We start from the raw sequence: 23,627 nt of genomic DNA on the forward strand, positions 1-23,627 counted from the left end.
AGTTCCCAAAAAATATCAAGTAAGTAAAGGCTGAGGATTATTGCAAATCATAAGTACCACGTAAGTTCTGGCTGAAAAGGCTGAAAGTAGTTTAATCCGCGTTTGCAAGGGTATAAGCTGTATGTGCATTTCAGTTTCTTGGCGGAGTCTGTATCGCAGGATCTGTCACCTGTTGTTCAACAGAAACCGCCGCGCCTGTCGGGAATGCTATAGCACTCCGCAACCCGCCGTCAACAGTGCACCACCATTTTTATCTGTAATCCTTGATGCCGCTGCCCGTAGATGCTCACTCACTCAGTCCGGAGGCTGTGCGACCAGGTATGCACACCGTCCCTGACGACGATGCTGATGCAGGGGTACACGTAACCAAATCGCCCACGCCTGTAACCAGCGACAGCAGCGACGGGGAGACCACCTCGACGCCTTCGCCCGCTCCGTCTGCTCCGAAAGCCGACGAAGTACGCGAGCTGGAGATGCAGACGACGCCGCGCTGCCAGCTCGAGGACTTCACGCCCTTCGCACGCTGTCACCTGTGGAAGCTAATGATGTCTTTCTACGACCGCCAGGGTGTCGAGTCGTGGGCGCAGGGCATCGTACCGCACTTTATCACATCCAACACCTTCATCGCCAAGCGCTACAGTAACGTATTGAGCGCCTATTTCCGAGATGCTCTTAAGCCTGAATCGATGTCACCCGTAGACCCCTCACAACCTTTTTACATTGTGGAACTGGGCGCTGGGTCTGGCAAATTCAGCTTCTATTTTCTCAAGGCACTCGCTCAAATGGAGGTGAGTCACGTGCAATTGAAGGATACTTTATTCTGCGTGCTAATGCCGCTTTTTTGCTCTCCGCAGAGCGTGCTAGACTTCCCGTTAAGCAACATCCGCTACGTCATGACCGACTTCACGGAACAGAACTTCAACTTCTGGAAGACCCATCCAGCTCTGGCGCCGTTCGTCAAGCGCGGAATTGTGGACTTTGCCATCTTCGATGCCACCACAGACACGGAGCTGCGTCTGTACTCGTCTGGCCAGGTCATTCGACCCAATGACCTGAGTAACCCCTTGTGTTTGATTGCAAATTACCTCTTCGATACACTGTACCACGACCTGTTCCAAGTGGACGGTGGCGTATTGAAGGAAGGTCTGGTCAGTGTCGGTTCCAAGCGTGCAGAGGAGTCGGATCCTCTCGACCCAGAGATCATTAAGCGCTTGAACAACATTTTCAAGTACGAGCAGATCGATGAAGCGTATTATGGAGAGAGCAGACCGCACTGCAACTACATTTTGAGGTGGTATCACGAGTACTTCGATCCTGCGTCTTCCGGTGCGACGGTCTTGGTGCCTATCGGAGCTTTGTCTGCCATTGAGCGTCTCGCAGCCTTGTCGAAGAACGGGCTCGTGGCTCTATCAGGTGACAAAGGCAACAACAATCCCGACCATTTTCGAGGAGTCAGCGACCCGCATATCGCGGTACACGGCAGTTTCTCAGTCATGGTCAACTATCACGCAATTGGCGTGTATTTCGCCAGTCGTGGAGGGTTTGCGTTGCACAGTCCTCAGGAAGAAGCCAGTCTCAAGGTCTCTGCGTTCGTGCTGCCAGCAAACGCAGCCGGAGAGAGTGAAGCTCTTAGCTCAACGATGGCGGGGCTGTACGGCGACGGACTGGACGAAGCGTGTGAGAAGCGCAGTCTGAAGTTCCCGTACTTGAAAACGGCGTTTAAAGACGAGATTGTGTCGTTTGGACCCAACGACTTCTTTGTGATGCAGAAATTCACCAAGGAAGATGCTAAGGCACCGTCCCTGAAGGCTGTACTAGCGCTGATGAAGCTGAGCGGGTGGGATCCTGACGTGTTTTACAAGTTCCGCGACGTTCTGTTGGATCAGTCGCCGACTGCCGCACCCAAACTCAAGCAGGACGTGGTGTACGGTATCCCGATGGTCTGGAAGAATTACTACGCTCTAGATAAGGAGAAGGACGTTGCCTTTGAGATTGGTCGTCTCTTCTACGGACTGCACGAATACGACAGCGCGTTGGCCTACTACACTCTGTCTGCCCAGGAAATGGGCAAACACCACGTCACAAGTCACAACATGGGACTGTGTCATTACAGTAAGAAGCAACTGGAGCTGGCTGCAACCTGCTTCGAGGAGGCCTATTCGCTCAATCATTCGTATCAAAAGGCGGCTACTTGGCTCCAACGTGTGCGCAAGGAACTGGACATTGTGGCTGATGGTGTTGCTGTTCTGTCTGGCCAGCCTACAATCACACGCACTGGGAGTTTGGTGGCGGAACAGGTTGTACTGGCCATGCCTGATGACGGTGACAAGACGCGAGTTCAGAACGGTACCAGCAACGTATAAGGTGTTCGTCACGCGTAGTTCTCAGGTTGATAGGAGACTACGATAGCTACTGCGCCATACACGCCTCACTTTTAGGGGCATCTACAACTTTAAAGAGCCTAGATTATTCTGTTGAGCGTGTGGACTTTTGCTTTTGCTGTTCACCGTGTTAAATGCTCATACTGTTGCTCCAAAGTCGGGAGGGGGGGGGGGCCACGTCTCTGCTGTGAGCTCAGCCTAGATGACACGCGGTTCTGCTTCATTGTAGATTCTGAGTTGAACATAGCGGCACTGGGGCTACATGACCAAAACGTCACTGTTTTATTTGGACTGGATAGAGGCGGCGTCGCCTGTGATCTGCCAAGCAATCATCTTGCGGTCATTGCCAGTGGAGAAGAACGTGTTGCTGGGTCCAGTGGCGATGCGTCGTACAGCATCCTGATGGCCTTGGTTGAGATTGGCGCCTAATGTCGTCTTGTACGCGAATGATGGCAGCTCCTTGACTGAGATGGTGCCATCCTGAAAAGCAGCAACAAACGGTGAGTATATCAACTCTTCACAGCCACATCAATATACGAGTAGCGTACTGCCATGCCAATAAGAAGAATCGGAGCTTGAGCGACATCTTGGGTGCCGCATAGTGCCGTGACCTGCGAGTCCTGCGTCTCCTTGAACAGCTGCTGGAATGGAGGTGTGAGACTCCACACGATGATCTCGCAGTCCAGTCCGCCACTGATGAGGAACGTCTCGTTACCGTTCACCCAGAATTCGAGGTCCATGACGGCATCGGTGTGGCCATTTTCCTCAGTCGAAAGCACCTTGACGCACTGGTATGTAGCCAAATCCCAGAGTCGAATCGTCGAGTCCACACTAGCCGAGGCCAGGATAGGCGCACCGCCTACTGCGAACGTCTTGAGGCGCGTCACTCCACGCACATGCCCCTCCATGATACCGCGACACTTAAATTGGTTGGTGGCTGTGTCCATCTGCCAGTATCGGATGGACCCGTCGGCGCTACCACTGAAGAGCGTGGCGTTGCCCGTTGGGTCAGTCGCTACAGCTAGCGCTTGGACATTCATTGTGTGTGCAAAGGGCATCAGATCGGACGCTGGGAACTCAAAAGGAGCAGCCTGTGGGTTCTCAAGGTTCCACCCTCGTACCATACCAACTGACACCTTGGGGTTGGGCGGGAAGCGGCCTTCAAAGCCAGCGAACAGGAAGGGACCGCACAGCACGAGCGCCACGACGCCCTCAGTGTGTAGTGTTTTGTCTCTGTTGCCTCCTCGGCTTCCGCAGTTGCCACCACTTGAGGCAGCGGGTGGCAGCGCGTCTTGCACACTGATGGTGGTGATCTCCTGCCAGGTGGCGCAGTCCCACAGCTTGATGCTGGCGTCCGCTGCACACGTGAAAAGCTGCTGGCGCTCAGCCCACATTACTACGTCCTTAATCGATCCATTGTGGCCACGTGTCTCGCCGATGGTCTTGACGAAGTGAGGGTAGCGACACGGTCGGCCGCCCGAAGTCTGCTCGAATTCGCATTTGCCACCGTCCATAAAGCGTCGACACACCTCGTTGCCCACGGATGAGCCGCTACCGAAGCCGCCGCGACCACCTCCGTATCCTCCGCGTCCGCCGCGGTTGCCGCGCCCCCGGCTGCGTCCACCGAAGCCTCCTCGCCGGTTGTTGTAGCTCATGCTCTGGTGCCGATAGCGTTGCCTTGTGGGCGGCAAAACGAGTGGATTGTGTGACCCACACCAATCGTGACGGAACGCTCACACGTCGCAGCTTCAGCACAGTTACTTATGCCGATCATGTACTGGATTACACAAAGAATGTTACGGGGTCAAACAGCACCTTGCGCTAGAGGAAGTTAGCTTTCGAGAGTATACAAACTCTTAGTGAACGGCAGTTCACAGGCCCCCTCTTTATCAAAAGAGAGCGAAGTGACCTATTTAAGGTTCCTTAGCTCTCAAATCGTCCTACGGGTAGGACGATTGTCCTACCGGTGGGTCAGAGTTTTCAGCTCGTACGTCATTAATTGGATATTCATTGGAGCCCTGTGATTGGTTCTTTTGATAGCCGAAGGGTAGCTTTGTTTCCGCCATTTGAAGCAAAGCAAACGGACACGTAATGCAGCCGCCACTTACTCCAGGAGATCGCGTTGAGGGCAAGTCTAAGAAGCTCGCTGAGCGGCGTGGGGTCGTACTTATGGTAAACAAGGAGACTCGTATGCGCTCGTATGCGCTCGTACAAGGTTCAGTGGGACTCAGGGATTGTAGAGACCGTCTCAACGCGCTCAATACGTCGCGAAGTGGGAGTAGCTGCTTGGACACCATCTGATCTCGCCCGAGAAGTTGGTGATGAGGAAGGAGACACAGGTGTTGACGCTGCAGACTCTAGCTCAGACATGAGCATTAGTAACAGCTCATCAGATGAAGAGAGAGAGAGAGAGTGCTGCTAGTAGCACCATTACTGTCGATGGTGGTGATAGTGGATTGCCGAGAGCCGAGAATGAAGACGACGGAAGTGTATATGCCCACGGGAGAAGATGGATACATTGTGATGCTGTTTACATTGACCCCGCGGATTTTGTCCCTGCGCGTAAGGCATCAATTCACTGGCCATCGCATTTGCTGCTGGGGGAACGTTCGTTTGCATCTTACTTCTATCTCATGTACCCTATGGGGTCGTTGCAGACTACGATATAAGAAACGAATACGCTGCTGCTGAAGAGACGCCAAGGAGTTATCGGTCGAGGTAAATTCTTTCGCTGGATTAGCATCAGGTTGGCTATGACTCTTGAGCCCAGACACGGGCCCCTAACGGTATATTGAAACTCGTCCGTGCCCGAAGGAAGCGTGGGAACTGCTGCAAATTTTGGTCAGCTCTATGGAATGACGTGCCGTACTTTAAAGAACATTCAAAGCGCTCTTCAGTTTGCGCCAAGCCGGGCACCAGTTGATGACCCGTGGCAGGCCGTTAGACTTCTAATTAATTATTTTAACGAGCAATGAAAAAGGGTTATTTCTCCTGGAGCGGTGTTATGCGTGGATGAGTGCATGAGCTCCTGGCAAGGAAGAGAAGAGAAGTATACACATGACGGAATCCCCCATCTTACCAAGATCCAGCGAAAACCCGAGGGTGCTGGTGCGGAGCTGAAATCTATCGGTGATGGAAACACTGGAATTTTGCTAGCTCTAGATATAATGGAAGGTGCGCAGCGGCAACGTAAAAAACATACAATGCCGAATTTGGAGAAGGTACTGCTGTTGTGCTGCGACTTGCACAACCTTACGCCGGCAGCGGTCGCACCGTCGTCGCCGATAGTGCCTCCGCATCTGTGAAGACACTTGTTCAACTCAATTTAATGATGGGACTATATTTCATGGGTATGGTCAAGACTGCGACTAAAGAATATCCTATGGCCTATCTAAAACGTTGGTCTAGTGTTTCTCGGCCTCGTGGCAGTCACATAGTAATGGAGAGCAGCTGCTCAAATGGATCGAGAATGTACGCACTTTGCTGGAATGATCGAAAGCCCAAACCGATAATATCTAACAAAGAAACCACACTTCCGGGTTCTGATAGTGTGCGTGTTCGACATCGGCGTGTTGTTGATGGTGGCGAAATTTGCACAGAGCGCTACGAAAAAAGAATACCTCGGCCATACATGGTGGAGCTTTTCTTCCGGCATTTTTCAACTATTGACGTGCACGACCATTATAGACAAGGGTCACTAGAGATGGAGCGTCAATGGCTGACCCATTCGTGGGCGCACAGAATATTTGCCACAATTCTCGGAATGGTTATAGTGGACGCCTATCTTGCTTATCAGCACGAGACGAAGAGCAATAATATCGTGGCCTGTTCTACTGTTGCGTTTGGCGATTTGCTTCCCGATTGGCGTACCAGTTAATTTTCAATGACTATCTGACAGACCGAGTAAGGAGAGATGGTAATGCTGATGGTGATATGAATGACACCAGCGTTCCTGCTCACACGCTGCTTGTCTTAGGATATCGCCCTCAATACCAACGGCTGAAGAAGACACCTCAACGAGCACAACGACGCTGCAAGATATGCAAGAAGAAGGTGTCGTTCTATTGTACCACATGCTCAGACTGCAATACGGATAGCTATTATGCGCTCTGTGGAGCGATGACAGGTAGAACGTTTACCACCAGCACCTAGCAGCATCACAAGACAGCTAGTATAGATAAGCTTAAAACATACTTCTAGGAAGTATCATTGTAAACCACCCCTCTTCAACCTGTCCTACCCGTAGGATTTATGGGCGTCCTACCGGTAGGACTTAAGGTAGAATGTAAACTGAGTATATTTATAGGTCGATAAAGCTTGGGTTTAATACAAACTATAGGTCACCTGTAGAAATGCAATGTCACCAGCCAATGGTTGGCTTTGGACGACCTTGGTACCTTGTGCCAAATATCCCGGCGTATGACGTGTCACACTTCATGTAACCAGGGGTAAACTTAGGGCTACGTACCCCGTTACATCCTCCCCCACTTAGGTTCAGTTTACCGACCAATCAGAATGAAGAAGTGTTGGTCACAAACTTTCATTCTCAAAGTCGAAAACCATCGACTTGGCCGCGCGAGCGCGGCGGAGGCTCACTTCACAGTTAGAGCCTCGAGCAGCAGTCTGTGCGCTCTTCTTCTTGGTCTCCACTTCGATCGTTTGTCATGCCTCGTGGTACTGCAAAGGGCGATGCGAAGACACGCTCCAAGGCTGATGCCGGAAAGGCACAAGCCAAGAGTACTAAGCCTCACGGCAAAGGCTCTGCACTTCAGGAGGCTACTCAGGTGGCCTCCGAAGCGTTCGGTTCCTCCGGTGACGCGGCTGTGGGCTAGCTAGCAAGCCAGCGTCGCAGCCCGTCGCCCTCGACCTCTCCAGACAACCGTCCGAGCCCTCGGTTTGCTGAACGTGAGTTCGACTCTGGCAGTGAGGACGAAGCCGAGTCCGAGAGCACGCACGATGCTCCTGCGGGTTCTGCGGGAGGGCACAGCCCAGTGCCCTGCTAGCACAAGGACGACAGCGTGCAGTCGCTCGCTAGTGATCAAGGTGATCACAGTACCAGGACGTTTGTGCGCTCTGCGAGTCCGGCCGTCAAGGCTAAGGGCACTCCCAAAGCCGGTGGCGATGAGGAAGAGAAATCTCGCAAACGTCTCTCGCTTGCCGAGGGTCTTGCGCGTGCCAAGGTTTCTAAAGCCGATGGAGCCAAGCCCCTAAGAAGCGTGCAGCTTCTAAGTCTCCACTCCGCAAGGAGAAGAAGACTCGGTACTCCCATCGGGGCCTCTTCGACTCCTCGGATGAAGAGGAAGAAAAGGAGGAGGAAGAGGAAGAGGGTGCTATCTCTGAGCCCCGGGAGATCACGAATGACCTCGACCAGCAGCAGGAGGACTTCCAAGCTGCCCAGCGTGTGCGTGGGGGTTCGGTGGTGGCACCCGTCAGCCAGGGAGCTACCATCAACTCGCGAGGGTATTGGCCTCCCGAGGAGAGCTCTAGGGCAGATCTCTTCCTGGAGCTTCTCGTTGCTCCTCGTGGCCTTGTTGGTGGCCACACCTCTAGGGGTATCTACGAGCGTACTCTTGTTCAGAAAGAAATGTTGTTGACAACTTGGAGGCTGCTCGATGTGTGCTTCTCGCGCCACACCGCATCCCTCACAAGGACTTCACTACGTGTCGCAAGAAGCCCGAGAACCGGGGTGGCCTCTTCCCTCTTTGGGGCTACCCCTGGGTTCTGCCCGAGAACTGTCCCACCTGGCGCCCTTGTGAGGACATGTTCTGGGCTTGTGCTGAGTCTCTCAAGTATTCACCCACGGAGTTACGGGACCTCCATGAAGATCAGCTGTTGTCCCGCATCCTGGACCAGCGTGATCTTCGTGTTCGGTTTGCCCACAGGGTCAGCAGGCGCATTGCTCCCAAGGGACATCTGAAGCGCGCGCGGCTTCTAGGCGCTCACGATGAGCGCGGGTACGGAGTGTCTTCACGTCCGCACGCGGTTCGGGGCAAGAAGCCCCGGACTACTTATGAAAGCTGCCCGCCGCTTCTGTTTACAGATTGCGACGGCCTTCGGCCGGTCAATCAGGAGTCGTTCAATCGGCTCCCACGAGTTCTTGGAGTAGGCATAACCCCTCCACTTCTCGAGGAGCTGTCGCTTACCGCGACGCCGTTGCTCCTGGAGGATCCGCTCCACGTGGAAGTAAACTTCTCCATTCCGGTCAAGCAGGGGCGGAGGTGCCCTCATACGAGTACGAGTATTCGGCGCCTCCCGAACGCCACTCTCGTCCGAGTGCTCCGGCTGCGCACCCGCAGATACAGGCTCGCGACCTCACGCTCCAACAGGTCAAGGCGGCCCGCAAGACGAGCGAGCTCGCCCTGATTCCCGGCCTGGGCGGCAGCATCACCGCCAGTCCCAAGGCCAAGTGCAATCTCAAGCACAAGGACACGTTGACGGAGGCGGTCAACCTCAGGGCCCTGTGTCGGACCCGATCGCCGGGCCTCTTCGTCCGATCTGGACGAGGCCTTCCGCATGATCCGACGGGTCGAGGCTCTGTTGCCACGTCCGGAGCCGCCTTCGACGCACTCCCAGACGTACGCGTATGGTGCGTACCCGGCGTACTCAGCGTACTCGGCGTATGGCTCCGGTGTTCGTTCGTACGGAGCCCCTCCTGCGTACGGTCTTGACCGCAGCTTTGCCGTACAGACCGAGGCTTGGGTGCCTGCTCCGACGCCCTCGTCGACGTCTGTGGCCGGCCCTCGCTTCGAGGAGCTGGACCAAGGGGGGTCTGCAAGTCAGCAACCCCCTGCGGATCAAAGTACCGCTTAAGACGTCCAACATAGAACGTCGGGTGCGTCGTCATTGACTTAGGCAGGTCGATGGTGTACGACGCACCATGTCTGGCCAGGACTGCAAATGGTCCGATGAAGCGGTGCTTCAGCTTGTTGCTGCCGACAGAGCTGACTGTGTCAAGAGGTAGGTTCCTCGTGTCTAGTAACACTAAGCCCCCTACTTTAAATACACTTAAGTTTCCTCTTCCATGTTTGTCCGAGTACTCCTTTTGTCTATCCTGGTCCGCTGCCATGGCATCGCGGACCCTGCTGATAATGTTCAGCTTGGTATCCATAAAGGATTCCACTGGTCTCACATCCGAGACCTGGGAGATAAGGGCTTTGCGAGCCTATCTCCCACCTAGATTAGAGGATGCAGTGTCTCCTGGAAGAGTGAGAGGCACTTTGGGGGATGGAAGCCGTTCAAGTAGAATGGCGTGAGCCCCGTGAACACGTGCACAGCGTTGTTGAGTGCAAACTCAACAACCGGAAGCTGCGCCGACCCACGTACGTGGTGCTGCCGCGCACACACTGCGCAGAGTGTCCTCGAGCACTCGATTGACGCGCTCTGTCTGGCCGTCTGTCTGTGGATGATCCGCAGTGGACATCTGCAGACGAGTTCCCCGTAAAGGAAACAGCGTTTTCCAAAACGCAGCCGTGAACCGCGGGTCTCGGTCCGAGACAATCGTCTCCGGGAGACCGTGATAGCGGAACACGCCATCGACGAGCAATCTTGCGGTTTGTTCGCCCGTAACAGTGACGGGAACCGGAGCCAGATGGTACATCTTGCTCAGCCGACACACGAACACCAAAATTCCGGTGTTGCCGTGTCCGTCGGCGGGAAGCCTAAAGAAGAAGTCAAGACTCATCGACTTCCAACAGTCAGCCGGGACGGGCAGGCTCTGTAGTGGAGCCGAAGAGTGCCCTGCGGGTTTAATCCGCTGACATGTTTCACATGTCTTCACGTATCGGGCGACCCACGTGTACATGTGGGTCCACCAGAAGGCCTGAGAGACCGACAGAAAGGTCTTCTCGCGGCCCAAGTGGCCGCTAGAGGGCGATTCGTGCGCCTCCGCGATGATGTCGAACTTCAGATTCTCGTCGTTGAGTACGATCACCCGTGGAGGTTCATTGGGCTCCACCCGGTAATAGAGGAGGCCATCCTTCAACTCATATCGGTGGAGCCGTGAGCGCTGTCGCAACGAGAGCTAGTCGGACTTCGCGCTCGTTCCTGCCATGAGGAACTTGACGATAGGCGCGACAGCCTCATCGTCCCGATACGCCATGCGTATCCGATCATATAGTTTCGTTGTCACCCGTGTGATGTGGGCCAACGCATAGTCAGGACGCCGAGAGCGAGCGTCCACAAGCCCGTTGAGCTTGCCCGGCTGGTATTCGACGCGGAAGTTGTACTCCGCGAAGAAGGACCGCCACCTCGCCATCCTTTGGGAGAGGTGAGGCGAGTTAGTCGCCGTCCTCAAGGATGCGTGGTCTGTGTAGATCACGAAGGGCCGGGAGCCCAGAAGGTGAGCACGGAACTTCACAAGGGCATATTTCATTGCCAGGAGCTCCTTGTCGTGGACAGGGTAGTTCCGTTCGGCCCTTTTGAGCTGCCTGGACTGGAACGAGATGACTCGTTCATGTCCAGCCGTGTCGGCCTGCAGCAATGCACACCCGATGGCGTAGTCGGAGGCATCGCAGACGACGCTAAACGGCTTCGTCTCGTCAGTCAGGGCCAGGACAGGGGCCCCTTGGAGACTGGCCTTGATGCTGTCAAAGGCATCCTGGTGCTCTCGCTCTCAGTGCCAGTCGACGTCTTTCTGAAGGAGGTCCGACAAGGGCTTGCAAAGCCCGTGTACCGCGCGCTGTACTTGTGAAGGTAGTTGGCCAAGCCCAACCACTTATGGAGATCCTTCTGGGATCGGGGCGTTGGCCATGCTGCTATGGCTTTGACTTTGTCTGGGTCAGCCCGAACGTCCACGTTGCTTACGAAGCAACCGAGAACTTTAATCTCTAATGACGCGAAAACGCACTTGTCGATGTTGGCGTAGAGCTTGTTTGCTCGCATTACGTCCAACACTCGACGGAGGTGTCCTAGATGCACCTCCATGGCCGTCTTGCCTCCCTCGACACGGCTATAGACGAATATGTCGTCGAAGTACGTCTGTACGAAGGTACGCAAAGGGCGGAACAATTGCGTCACCAGGCGATTGAACGTCGCCGGGGCGTTAGACAAGCCCTGCGGCATGACGAGCCACTCCCAAAGCCTCGTGCCGCACACCTCGAAACGGTGGGAGTTGGGTCGGTGGGTGTTTGTTCACCACGTCCGCATACTCCGTCAATAAGGATACACCGGATCCTTGGGGTTCTTAAGAATCTCATAACCCAAGCGCGTCTGACGCTGCTTGTTTAGGTAATCCAGAACGTTCTCGCCCAAGACAGAGGAGGAGTTCAGCTCCTCCCGAGTAGTCTCAGGTCTCATGAGCACCGTCTCAGCAACCTTTTCAGCCTTGAGGTTGGCCAGGAAAGACTCGACCGTCATTTCCTCGAGGCTCAGTATCTCTGCAACCTCTGGAAACGGCTCCAAGTGGACACCAGATGCCTTGAAGGGTAAACCGGTCTCGCCATCGAAGATGTGATAACACTCTTCCACCGGCCTTGTCGGAGGAGCCCGAGCCCTGGACCCCGAGTCGCTTGAAGCGACGTCGTCGTCGACAGCGACCGTGACGTGGAGCTTGCTACCCACGTCTGGGGATGTCGGTGCTCCGACATCCGAGGCACTCGTGGCCTCGTGTGGTACTGTGGTACCCACACAGGAAGCGTGTTCGACGCCTTCCTCTTCAGTTAAGGTCTGGGCGACCGCGTGTGGCACTATGTTACCCACACAGGAAGCGTATCCGACGTCTTCCTCTTCAGTTAAGGTCTGGGCGACCGTGTGTGGAACTCTGTTACCCACTCTGAACACGCTGTTCTCAATGTTCGTGACAGCTGCAGCTGTCTGCGGAACTAAGTTACCCGCTTGTGGACCTAAGTTACCCACTTGACCAGCGCCTCTTTTGGGCGCTGCCATCATCAAAACATCCTCGGAGTCGTCATATACGTCGACGACTCCCAAGCATCTGCCGGATGCTTTGGTACCCTGGCAGCCCTTGCGGGTGCCCCGGGTCCTGACAGGGGTGGGAACATGACTCACCAATGCTCTGTCGGACTGCGCAGGGCGGCTGGCACCGATGGCCTTGCCTCGCCAGTCGATCCAGGGCTCGTGCTTCTCAAGCCAGGGCATGCCCAGGATCATATCGTACGGATCCATGTCAAGAACAGGGAACTGTTCGAGGCTGGCAAAGTCTTCAAACTTGACGGCCAGATCCACGTGGACGTTGGGACAGTGACGACCTTCCCGTCGGCCAGTCGCACTGCTACCGTTCCGTTGCCCTTGCTTTCACTCAAAGCATCGGACAACTTGTTGCTGCTAGGAGCAGCCGTCTGGCGGCGTGCGAAATGCTTCGACGCCCCAGAATCGATCAAGATTCTAAAGGGATGATCGTATCCCCGTACACATCCGTGTACTACGAGCAACCCGCCGCTGCTCTTCGCCGATTCGAGAGTGCGAAGACTCTCAGGGGCTAAGTCCCCGTGGTACGCGCCACCCGCGCACCCATCACGAAGACTTAGCTCTTCCCCAGTAGGGCGCCCCGCCCCTACTGGTTCCCGGCGTTCCCCTGTCCCCGGGATCCTGGCTTCGGCCAGCGACCCTTGAGGACGGGCTTGGGGAAGGACCGTCTGCAGAGTCTTTCCGCGGGACAGTCGCGCTTGAAATGGCCCATCTTCCCGCAGCCGAAGCAGCGGATGTAGTACGCTGTTCGGCGGACCCGAGATCCATGTGAACTGGTCCGTTGGGGCTTGTTCGACCGGGAGCCGACAAGGAACTCCCAGGCCACGCTGAGGCCGGCGTACGCGCCTGGCGATGACTGTACTCTTCTTGGAGAGCTACTTGAACCGCCTCTTCAAAGGTGTTTGACTGCACCCGGAACTGCTATCTGCGTGCGGTGCCCACTCGAAGCCCGTCCATGAACACAGTCATCTTGATGTGCTCGTTGAGTGGGTTTCCCACTAGGGATGCCGTGAGCACCCGTATCTCTTGCACGTACGCGTGCAGTTCACGCCTCCCTTGGTTGCACGAGAGGAAGCGCGAACGCTGGCGGTACTTGTAGTTCGCCGGGAGGAACGCGGCTCGGAGCTGTTCACACAGCTGAGCCCAGGATGTGAAACATCCAGGGGATGTTGCTTCCCGTGTGTACACCCAACTCTTAGCACGGCCGCTAAGGTTGGAGAGTGCAAAAGCAACACGAAGTTGCTCGGTCGAGATCAGAGCCGCGTCCATCGCGAGCTCTACTTCTCGGACCCAGAAGTGAAGGTTCTCGCCTTCCTTCCCTTCATACGGCTTAATCTTCAGCCGTATTGGCTTCGGGTGAGGCGGATTTACTTCCGCCGCCGGAGCCTGCAGGTTCTCCCGCACATGCGCGATGAGCCCCTGCTCGTACGCGTCAAACGCATTGACGCGTTCGAGCTGCTCGGCCGGTGTTGATACCACCAGGCTCGGCAGGGTCTCCATCCCGAAGATGCCTGCCATCTTCCGAACCGACTCGAACTGAGAGTCGTTCATATGGGAGAAGTCGTTCCTATCCATGGCAACGAACTTCGGAGAGGTTCAGGTAGTCTACCCGCGGTGGCGTGGATTGACTACGAGTGCTACCAAATGTGACGGGGTCACACAGCACCTTGCGCTAGAGGAAGTTAGCTTCCGAGAGTATACAAACTCTCAGTGAACGGCAGTTCACAGGTGCCCTCTTTATTATAGAGAGCGAAGTGACCTATTTAAGGTAGAATATAAACTGAGTATATTTATAGGTAGATAACGCTTGGGTTTAATACAAACTATAAGTCACCTATAGAAATGCAATGTCACCAGCCAATGGTTGGCTTTGGACGACCTTGGTACTTTGTACCAAATATCCCGAAGTATGACGTGTCATACTTCTGAAGTGTGAGGTGTCTCACTTCGTGTAACCAGGGCACACTTAGGGCTACGTACCCCGTTACAGTTGGCATCATTCGCCAAGATGCCAGCAGGACGAAAGAGCGTGGAAATCAGCATTAAGAGGCAAGATATCGACTGGATTGTCACGGAGGGTGGTGGTAGCCGACTCTCGCGGAGTTTCATTTCCGCCAGCGCGGGTGGCGCAATACAGCAGCGTGCTTCCGTAAGTGGTGGCGCCAGCGAGAGGAAATCCTGGCTGCCAGCGGCAGTCACCGACGTTTTCATTGAGCTGGACGGCGTCCAGTTCTCGGCGAGGCTGAAGACGCGCTTGTGAATTTAACCTACAACCGCCGGCTTAATAAGGAAAAAGTCACCAGGGACTGGATTGCAGCCCAAGCGCGGTTGATGTTTCATAAGAGCCGTTCCGAGGAAGAACACGAAGAGCATCCGATCCGTTTGGTAGCTTCCGACCCATGGGTAAGCGCATTCATGCAGAGAAACAGCCTCAGTCTTCGGCGTCGTACCAGTCTCACTACGCTCACGGACGATAAGTTGGTTGGTCGTGTGATATCGTTTATGCGCTTCCTAACGGAGCACAAGCCCTCCGCGAACTTTGGGAAGACGGTATTCATGGATGAAACTGCTATCTATTTCGAAGACCCTCGTGTCGGTTTGCTCGACCGACTTTGTATCAATGCGTATTTCCGCAGAATTGACAGTACCGGCTTCTAGAAAAAATCTGCCTCCGTATCTAATTTGGAAGCAAATGACTCGTGGGCCGATGGAACGCCTCGGTGACTGCTACGTTTCTTTTCAACCGCGTGCTTGGGTCGACCAAGAGCTACTGCTTCAGTGGCTTGGCTGGCACTTTCCTGCTGTTACTCAGTTTGAAGGGCAGGGGGTCGTGTAGGTGCCCACATAGGCAAAAGTGTGAAGCAGCGATGTGAGGTCAAATCGATCAAGATGGCTGTTATTCCAGGCGGTCTAACCCCTTACTTACAGACATGCGATGTTGGCATCTTTGAATCGTTCAAAGATCGCATGGACGTTCTGATAGATGCCTGGAAGAGATCGGATCAAGTTGCGTACACGCGGGGGGGGGATCCTAAACCTCTTTCCTTTGAAATGGTGATGTCCTGGGTACCGACAGTATGGTGTCAGATGCCAGATAGTGTGGTACAAAAGAGCATCGGTAAGTGCGTCTTCAATGACGATCCTGATTCCTGGTTCATCACAAGACACAACGTCAACGGTACGCGATTCCGTCAGGAGTGGTCTGTGGTATCGCTAGATGATCAGGCCTTGTGTAGCATCTCCAACAACAACGCAAATGAGGACGAGGTTGACGAACTACTTGACGCCTTTGACGAAGTGTGGATCGAGAACTAAGTTTTCTGCTTTGCGTTCGCCTAGCCTAATATAACAATCCATCTAGCTGGAGTTGATGGTCACTTACCTTGTCAGAATTACCTGCTTTTTTCAGTGGTCGACCTGACTTCCGTTTTCCGCGTTAGGAAATAGAGCCCCATCAAATAGAGCGTCATACCTCCACTTTTAGGGTCCTTTATAACTATAGTGGACTATGCACTAATACCTATTCTAAGTTTTAAAGTACTGCACGCCTTTTCGCGCCCTTGGACCTTTGATAAAATTGTGGATGTGATGATCCTGAATCCAATTGAACCATAAGATGTAAGATAAAATCTGATTTTTTAGAAAATCCGATATGGTCCACCCCCGCGAAAACGGGGTGCAGCACTGTACTTTAATAGAGGCCCCTACATATATTTATGCTAAATTGTGACATCATCGGCTTCTTCAAACCCAACACCAAAGCCCACCCACCCTAAGAAACAGTGTCACCCACCCGCTTAAATCTCAAACACTGGGTTCTGGCGAACCTTGCCCTTACCGTACTACAATACTGTACGTTTCCGTAAAATTCTCATTTTAAAAAAAATGACGTGAAAATATCGTTAAAGCTACTGGGTCGGTAGAACATCGAATTAAGTACGATGAATTGGAGCCGGTTATTTTCGACAAAGAAAAGAAATAATCAAATGGCGAGGGAGAAAACGACAGCGCCGGCGACGGCAGCGACGCTACGTCTAGCGGGGGGGGGGGGGGTATCCCCGAGAAAGACCGACGTGGTGACAAGGGCGACAGGGGTGACGGCACACGCAACGACGTGGGGAAGCTCGGCACCGGCGACGAAGGCCACGATGGGGGGAGGGAGGTACAGGAGAGGACGTGGGAAAGGTCCACTCCGACGACGTGGAGAAGGGCGGTACCGGCGATGAAGTGGAGAAGGGCGGCACGGACGTGCTCGTGTCTGTGCGTGCTGCGAAGGTGGCAACTGCGGCGCAAGACGATGAAGGTGGGTATTGTTGCTTTATTTATTGTTGCTTGTTATCTAATGTTGCTATTGTAAAAACAATCCGGTGAAACCTGTGCCACGTGGCTGCGCAAAGGGTGGTGGGGCCGCACGTGACGCCAGCGATGACTTGGGGAAGGGCGGCCCCGGCGACGTCGGCAATGGCAGTCCCGAGGTTGGGCAAAGTAAACACGGTGGTGGCGGAAGTGGATGTGCTGGAAATGTAAACACTAAGGGCGGGCGCAGAGAAAAGTTTAAGCGTGAAAGTGAAGAAGCTGTTGGAGGTCGTGTGAAGAAACGTAAACAGCTTCGACCTTATTCTCCGTATGAACCTGGCCAGAGCCTTCTTCTGATGCTGAGGTTGAAGAAGAAAATGGTGGAAGAGACGAGTGAAGAAGAGAAGGAGAAAAAAATTGACTTTTTCAGTGACGACGAAGATCTGCCGCACCACTTTTTATTCGAAGACGAGAAGCCACCACGGGAGCGCGCTAGCAAAACAAAAGGCGAGCGTGATGGCCTGGCTGCAGCTCACGCTAGTGTGTACAACCATCTGCCCCTGGTCACGCGCAAAAGCTACGCTTCGTTGTACATGCTTACGATGACTACTGCATTTTGAATGACGTTAAATTTCGGATGCGGACCTCCGTTTCCATAAACGTCTACAACCGGTGCGCTATTGTCTGTTTATACTGTTTTTAACTACTCATATTACTTACTTTTATTTGCAGTGAGCCCGGCGTTAACGTAAGCAAGCCGAGGTTCAGGGGTTTCGTCAATTATCAGTGCAAGCATGATGTTCACCAAGAGCGACGCGGAAAAGGTAAGAGAAATACAGACGTCAATTTTACGGGCTTGCGTGCTCGTTTTGACCTGGTTCTAATGGACGTGACATCGCCTGGTGAGCGCTCCCGACACCGATTTGTGGTCATGAACGAGTGGACATGCAACAAGGAGCGCAGAAAAAAATATCTGGGGTAAAGGATCATCCTTTGCAGCTGTGGGCCGATGGCTAACACTGTCGCGGCTCTTTATGAGGTCAACGTGTCGTCGGGAAGAATTGCTGGTCTCATGAGTGAAGAGCTGGGTGTGCAGATTTGCCGATTTTAATTTATGTTTGTTTTTTATTGTAGAATTTTATAATGCTATTTATAACATTTTCTAATGAATTCGTGTTGCGCTGTATTTATTTAATAGGATGCTCGGTTAGCTCACAGCTCGCTCGAAGTTTCATCAGAAAACTTCAAAATCGAAGCCGGTATACACAACGTCGGATACCATCTCGGTAAGTGGTTTATCAACGTTGACTTAAGGTTAAGCAGCGTTATTAGCGTTGCAAAGCTAACATTTGCATAATTCTTATACGTCGCAGGGATTTTGGCGGCAACAACGCCTACTGGTCGTGCTGGATTTATTTACTTCAAACCAGCAAACTATTACCATGAAGAAAATATTTGGATACTGCAAGGAGATCAATCCGACGTGGCCAAAAGTCTCATATTTTGTGATCGACAAACATTTCGTTAAGTGGGGCGTTATGGAGGCGTGCTTCCCAAGTGCTGACGTGTTGCTATGCCAATTCCATGCCATCATGTATTGGAAGAGGCTAGTATGTAGCCGCTTTAAATTGAAGCTTGAAGATCAAGACAAAGCCCAGTGTTTGTTTGCAACGATGATGTATAGGTATGAACAATGTTACAGCTTATCTTTCTGATCTCAAGTGTAATCGAACAAAGTTTCGCATGTTTTAGAAATCAATGTGAACAGTTTGACCAAGCATACAAGGAATTCTGCTCGTTTTGTGAAAACGGTCACAGCGGTGTTCGTCTGAATTTTGATAAGAATTGGAAGGGCTATCGGAAGATGTGGTCGAATTACTTGCGCAACAAAGTGCCCTTCGCTGGTAACACTACCACGAACCGCATCGAATCAAATTGGAACCTGCTGAAACAGCTCCTTGAAAAAAAAAAACAGCAGTGGGCCAGGCCGTAGCCACGCTCCTAAGACATCAGACCAACATTTCAAGGCAATTTTTGCAGGCGATACACCGACACAACAGCAGATTTCGAAATCGTGACATAATTCCGGTTTTTTTGAGACGCGCTGCTGCGCTCATAAGCGATTACGTTTTACCGAAAGTCCGACGACAATGGGATCGTTTTGTGGTAACGTTGGAGAAGATTTCGTGTGAAAAACGCAATGATGAGTTGTCGATTTGGGATGTATTCGTTAGTTTCAAAGTATACACGTGCAATGATCTTGACTGGACCTGCACCTGCTTGTTCGCGACGAGCCACGCACTACCATGTCAGCACATCATGTTCATTTGCCGGTACGGACATGGATTTGAAGAGATGCCTACCATGACAGTTTCGCCTCGTTGGAACATGACTGATACGTATAGGGTGTATAGGCAGCTTGAAGAGGGTGTGTTGTCATTACAGTCGGTAACTAGCTCTGTAACGCTGCGCAATACAGCTCAGTCTGTCACACATTGTAGTGCAATGTTTTTGCGCAAAAGCAGCGTTAGTACAATAAAAGTGGAGCAACCCCCAATGCTCGTGTGGAGTTTGTAAGATTTCGGCGACAAGAAAGTGGTAACGTCGTGCTATTGCCCTCCGAAGAGAAGTACAATCTAGCTAAGACAGTATTTGAGGCTGTCTTCAACCACCTGCAAAGTCTGTCTAGCGCGAAATTCTACAAGGAGTTGGAAAACTGAAAAACAAATGTAGCTAAGGCGATGGAGACTAGTTTTTATTCCACAGTTACCACCAATGAAGACACTTCCAGCGGTAAAGGGAGTATTAAATCTGACGACGACTAGCAAGACGTTGACACGATCGGTTGTTCGGGTGAGCTGGCTTGTTCAAGATTGGTCAAAGGTATCGAGACGGCCTGTCAAACTGTTCGCGGCTGAAACTGGATCCAACGGCAAAACGGCGCCAGCCGTCAAGCAAAAGCTTGTCCAGCTGGCCGAGGATCTGCAGAGGTGACGCAAGCAAGGAAATTAGCTTTGTGATGTAGTCGTGGGATATTTGGCGGATGGGGCGTGGCTGAACGATGCCGTGCTAACCTATGCACTAGATCTCATGACCGAGACAATGTACACGTATTGTTGTCGCTCGCTATTCTGAGCGAGAGCTTCCCGACCCCTCCACGTCGGAGCCTTTTCTCAATGAAATTCATAGTACTTCCAATTAACAACTCCAATGCACATTGACCTCATGACATGGAATGTATCGGTCTACATGCGAAATACGGTACGGCAACAAGAACTTGTCCCACATTCAAGTTGAAATTGTATTGAATTTAGCTATCTTGGTCTCATACCTTCTTTCTACCCTGTACAATAGTTTTCCTATATTCATCTGCATCTATAGACTTGGTCATAGATGTGCTCGTAATTATTCAGAGCAATCTCAGTCGCATAACCTTAGCGACATCCTTGCTCACGACGTCCGCAGTAGCCCCCCCCCCGTCCTCCATGAATGAACGAGTAGGTCATAGCAGCCACCATTATTCCACAACTTCTTTAATCTGGCTGCGTTGGCGATCTCTCCCAATTTAGCTCAGTGTTGTCCGGAAAGGGAATTTCTTCCGGCTCTCAAACACACCACTGCGCGTGCCACGCCCGTAGATATGGCAAAAGTTTCGCTGTCCATAGGTCGTCCGCGTTACCTTTGTAGCGATCGTTGCAAAGAGGGTAGTAGAAGTGCGGGCACAGCACACCATGCCTTTCCACGACAACCGCCATAAGCGTTGTATAGGCTCCCCTTCAAAAATGATGTTAAAAGCTGAAGAATCAAAATCTCTATTTGTAGACAGCTGTCTCTTCGATGAAGAAAACAATTCTCTATTTTTAGACAGTTGTCTCTTCGATGATGTCCTGAACGGCGAGGTCATCACTTTCATCTACCGGTTGCCCTTCCAGTAGCGAGGGTTTTTCGAGTTGGGTCACCAACTGACTCGACGCAATGCAGCTCGCACTCGGCTCCAGCTTACTTCGCTTGAACCCATTAGAAATTGAAGGGCAGGAAGTAATATTTCACGCATGCTGAATCCAGTCACATACCAGGATCCTGTTGGGTCGACGCAGCTTTTATGTTGTGCCAGCAGCTCATCGACATCCGCTGGCTGCGAGACAGCGGTCGCGCTCTTCGGCACATTCATTAGCACTACGTTGATTGCTTTTGTACGATGCGGCGGCTAGATTAGGATAGAAGTGAGAAATGGTGGCTCGCATAGCTCCCGTCGTCTTTAACATCACTAGAACCGCGAGCTTCTTGTCGACTGATTCAGCATTGAGCTTGTATTGCTGCACGTGGCGGCTACGTCCTCCTCGTCGGGGTCTCCCTTTTGGCTTGACACGAGCCATTCGCTTGTGGTGAAATCTCTGAGATTTGATCGTCATTATTTCATTTTAGTGTCGTGTATCGCTCGTCATGCGATTTCCTGGGTTCTTAGCTCTAATCAATGATTCGCAGCAGGGAGGGTGTATCGCTCTAGTAGCGGTATCGGTCTCAAGCGAAATACGGTAGTTACACTGCTGTCAGCTTGATAACGCCAACATCCGTTAAAGCGACGATTGCTACATCAGTTCATCTGCTGTCCAGTCAATAACGTCATCCACGGTTAAATCAACGCTTCAACAGGAGAAGTACGGCGTTCTTAGTCGTGTGGCACTTTTGGCTGCCCAGATTGGCTCTGTCATCGCGGGTGAACGTGGGCCACGGGGGGGGGCACGGCAGGTTCAACGTCGATCTTGCACGCTAATACATCGAGGCACTTATAAATAGTTTTTTTCGTTTCGGTGGACATTGTGAAAGCGAAAACGACAGCTTGGATAGGTGCTGATGGTCGATTAGCACAATGTTATCTGGCGGTGTGCAACATTAGAATGCCCCCATGCAACGTTACGAATGTATAGCAGCGTTATTAATTCCAGAGCAACGTTATCAAATACTTCGAAGTAAGAGCAACGTTGTCATAGATGAGCAACGTTAGTAAACTCCTTTTTCAGATGACAAGTACATAAGCAGCGTTATATTAGCAGTTTGAACTGAACAACGTTAGCGAACGACCCCAAGAGATCGAGGCTAACGGCACTACTTGTGAAGTTGCTGGCAGCACTCTTCCAGCAACACAGATAGTGTCGGCACGCAGTTTTAGTCAGTCGGAGTTGTGTTCGTGGCTTTGTTGGCAAGCTCATATGCGAGGTCGAGTTCTTGCTCCTGAAGCTCTTGCAATTCTGCGCAACTTGCTAGTGTAGAAAGCCAATCTCCACAAATTTGTCTCGGATGCATGATATGTCGTGGACGCGAAAGCGGACAAGCAACTCAGCAAGATGGCTAGCTGGTAGGGACACCGCATGACCACTGCTACTTGCGCTGGTTCTAAGAGCCCCGCAGTCCTTTATCGTTCTTCTTGTTATGTATGTTCATTTTCGGTGTACAGAGCACAAGGTCAATTTAAAGTGAACCAATGTCCGATTTGAATTGTCCCGGTGTCCATGAAATCCTAATGTCGAATTTGAAGCTTATGTGATATTTGAATAACCGATATACCAGTAGAAACCAGCTTAACGTTGCATAATGTGGATAAAGCTGCGCATGAGAACAGTTGTGACGTCGTAAACATATGGATGAATATCATCAATTCTCCGACCCTACTTAATTTTGGTATTGGTATTAATCATCAATCATCCATTTTTATTTAGTAGACAGCCAATCGTACGGTCTTGACAAGATGATTTGGCCAATCCAAATGGTAAGGGTTAGGTTGAACCTCGTTGGAGTTGGCTCCGACATATCGGGTCGGAGGGGACTCAGGAAATATGGATATGCTCTTACAAATTTCAATATGTAGGCATATCATATGCATAAAGTCATTTCTCCGACTTCTCCGACCAGTGCAATCATTACCACACATTAGTTTTAAATCTTACTTATTATTAATATGCCATTATGTAGTAGTAAATTTTAGAAGAGGTGGGTAGCAACGCCACAGGGAGCTTGCTCGTCATTAGGAACAACACATGCAACATCCCTGCGTGGAGATCCATTATTTTTATATTGCGTAGAGCATTATGTAGCAAGCGTCAATTAAATGTACATGTATTGCCTTATTAATTCTTGAGCACATCGACTCGCTGCCTCCTGTGCACCGCCCTGCCGCACTGCCACCGCCACGACACTGCCGCACTGCCACCGCCACGACACTGCCGCACTGCCGTCGCTCTGCCGCACTGCCACCGCCCTGCCGCTCTGCCGCCGCCCTGCCACCACCCTGCCACCGCTGCACTGCTACCGCCCACTCCTTTTTATTTGTGAATACATTTTCAATGTGGCCCACAGTTAAAAAAAAACTTAATATATTTGTTTTAAGAGTTACTGACTTAGATGTGCCGCCATTTATGTACAGGTCGGAGGTTGTCGGAGGTCGGAGATTTTATGGTATGGATTATTGTTGCAGGAATGCCTTTCGAAATTTTATACTTATTAATAACAGTAAGGTTGTTTCGTGCATTGGTGTAGTGTGAAATGGCTAGGCAAGCCTTGTACACACGCAATAGACTCTTGCATGCGTGCATCAGTCCATATGGCACTTGTAACTCACTAGAGTGTTCAACGTGAAGCTAGGCAACGGCAACCCTATAGTACTGGATAGGAAGAACAGATAGGCACGAGAAAGCAGAGCCCATGCGCTTGCTTTCCGCAGAATTGAATTTACTCGGCGACAAACAGTTTAGGAAGTGCCAGCTTCCCTATCCGTGTGTTCGAGTTATTTTCTTAAGCGAAACGCGTTACAAAGTCGACTTTAGTGAGAAACGTTTCACTGAAGAAATGGAGACCAGATCTCGCAAGGAGAACAGTACTGGGCAGGACCGAGAGCAGGGTGGGGGACTACCAATTTTCACACCTGTGCTACCCCCGGACATAACATCAACCTCACACGCCGCTCTGGTTCAATGGCGCACCGAGAGAAAGGTCTACGAGGACGTCATGAGAGCCCGTTGTCTGACTAGT

The 23,627-nt window shown here is 52.0% G+C and overlaps 6 protein-coding genes across 6 annotated transcripts; 4 read left to right on the top strand and 2 right to left on the bottom strand.

The window, feature by feature from the left end:
• Positions 1 to 256: 256 nt before the first annotated feature.
• On the top strand, positions 257 to 2,478 carry PITG_19418 (uncharacterized protein; the record flags this gene model as incomplete). The annotated part of the gene is made up of 2 exons (XM_002996913.1): positions 257 to 788; positions 855 to 2,478. The coding sequence occupies 2 exons, from the start codon at positions 267 to 269 to the stop codon at positions 2,361 to 2,363; spliced, it is 2,031 nt and encodes a 676-aa protein (XP_002996959.1).
• A 185-nt stretch (positions 2,479 to 2,663) lies between these two features.
• On the bottom strand, positions 2,664 to 4,036 carry PITG_19419 (uncharacterized protein; the record flags this gene model as incomplete). Its single annotated transcript, XM_002996914.1, has 3 exons — positions 2,664 to 2,861; positions 2,930 to 3,402; positions 3,508 to 4,036. The coding sequence occupies 3 exons, from the start codon at positions 4,034 to 4,036 to the stop codon at positions 2,664 to 2,666; spliced, it is 1,200 nt and encodes a 399-aa protein (XP_002996960.1).
• Positions 4,037 to 14,313: 10,277 nt separating this feature from the next.
• Positions 14,314 to 14,565, top strand: PITG_19420 (uncharacterized protein; the record flags this gene model as incomplete). Its single annotated transcript, XM_002996915.1, has 1 exon — positions 14,314 to 14,565. The coding sequence occupies one exon, from the start codon at positions 14,314 to 14,316 to the stop codon at positions 14,563 to 14,565; it is 252 nt and encodes an 83-aa protein (XP_002996961.1).
• A 791-nt stretch (positions 14,566 to 15,356) lies between these two features.
• Positions 15,357 to 15,620, top strand: PITG_19421 (uncharacterized protein; the record flags this gene model as incomplete). Its single annotated transcript, XM_002996916.1, has 1 exon — positions 15,357 to 15,620. One exon carries the CDS (start codon positions 15,357 to 15,359, stop codon positions 15,618 to 15,620), a length of 264 nt encoding a protein of 87 aa, XP_002996962.1.
• A 1,001-nt stretch (positions 15,621 to 16,621) lies between these two features.
• On the top strand, positions 16,622 to 18,973 carry PITG_19422 (uncharacterized protein; the record flags this gene model as incomplete). Its single annotated transcript, XM_002996917.1, has 4 exons — positions 16,622 to 17,190; positions 17,389 to 17,425; positions 17,800 to 17,887; positions 18,354 to 18,973. 4 exons carry the CDS (start codon positions 16,979 to 16,981, stop codon positions 18,431 to 18,433), a joined length of 417 nt encoding a protein of 138 aa, XP_002996963.1.
• Positions 18,974 to 20,461: 1,488 nt separating this feature from the next.
• Positions 20,462 to 20,977, bottom strand: PITG_19423 (uncharacterized protein; the record flags this gene model as incomplete). The annotated part of the gene is made up of 3 exons (XM_002996918.1): positions 20,462 to 20,603; positions 20,675 to 20,808; positions 20,870 to 20,977. 3 exons carry the CDS (start codon positions 20,975 to 20,977, stop codon positions 20,462 to 20,464), a joined length of 384 nt encoding a protein of 127 aa, XP_002996964.1.
• Positions 20,978 to 23,627: the final 2,650 nt, after the last annotated feature.

The sequence above is a fragment of the Phytophthora infestans genome, genomic scaffold (assembly GCF_000142945.1).
Source record: "Phytophthora infestans T30-4 supercont1.97 genomic scaffold, whole genome shotgun sequence".
Taxonomy (NCBI): Eukaryota; Oomycota; class Peronosporomycetes; order Peronosporales; family Peronosporaceae; genus Phytophthora; species Phytophthora infestans.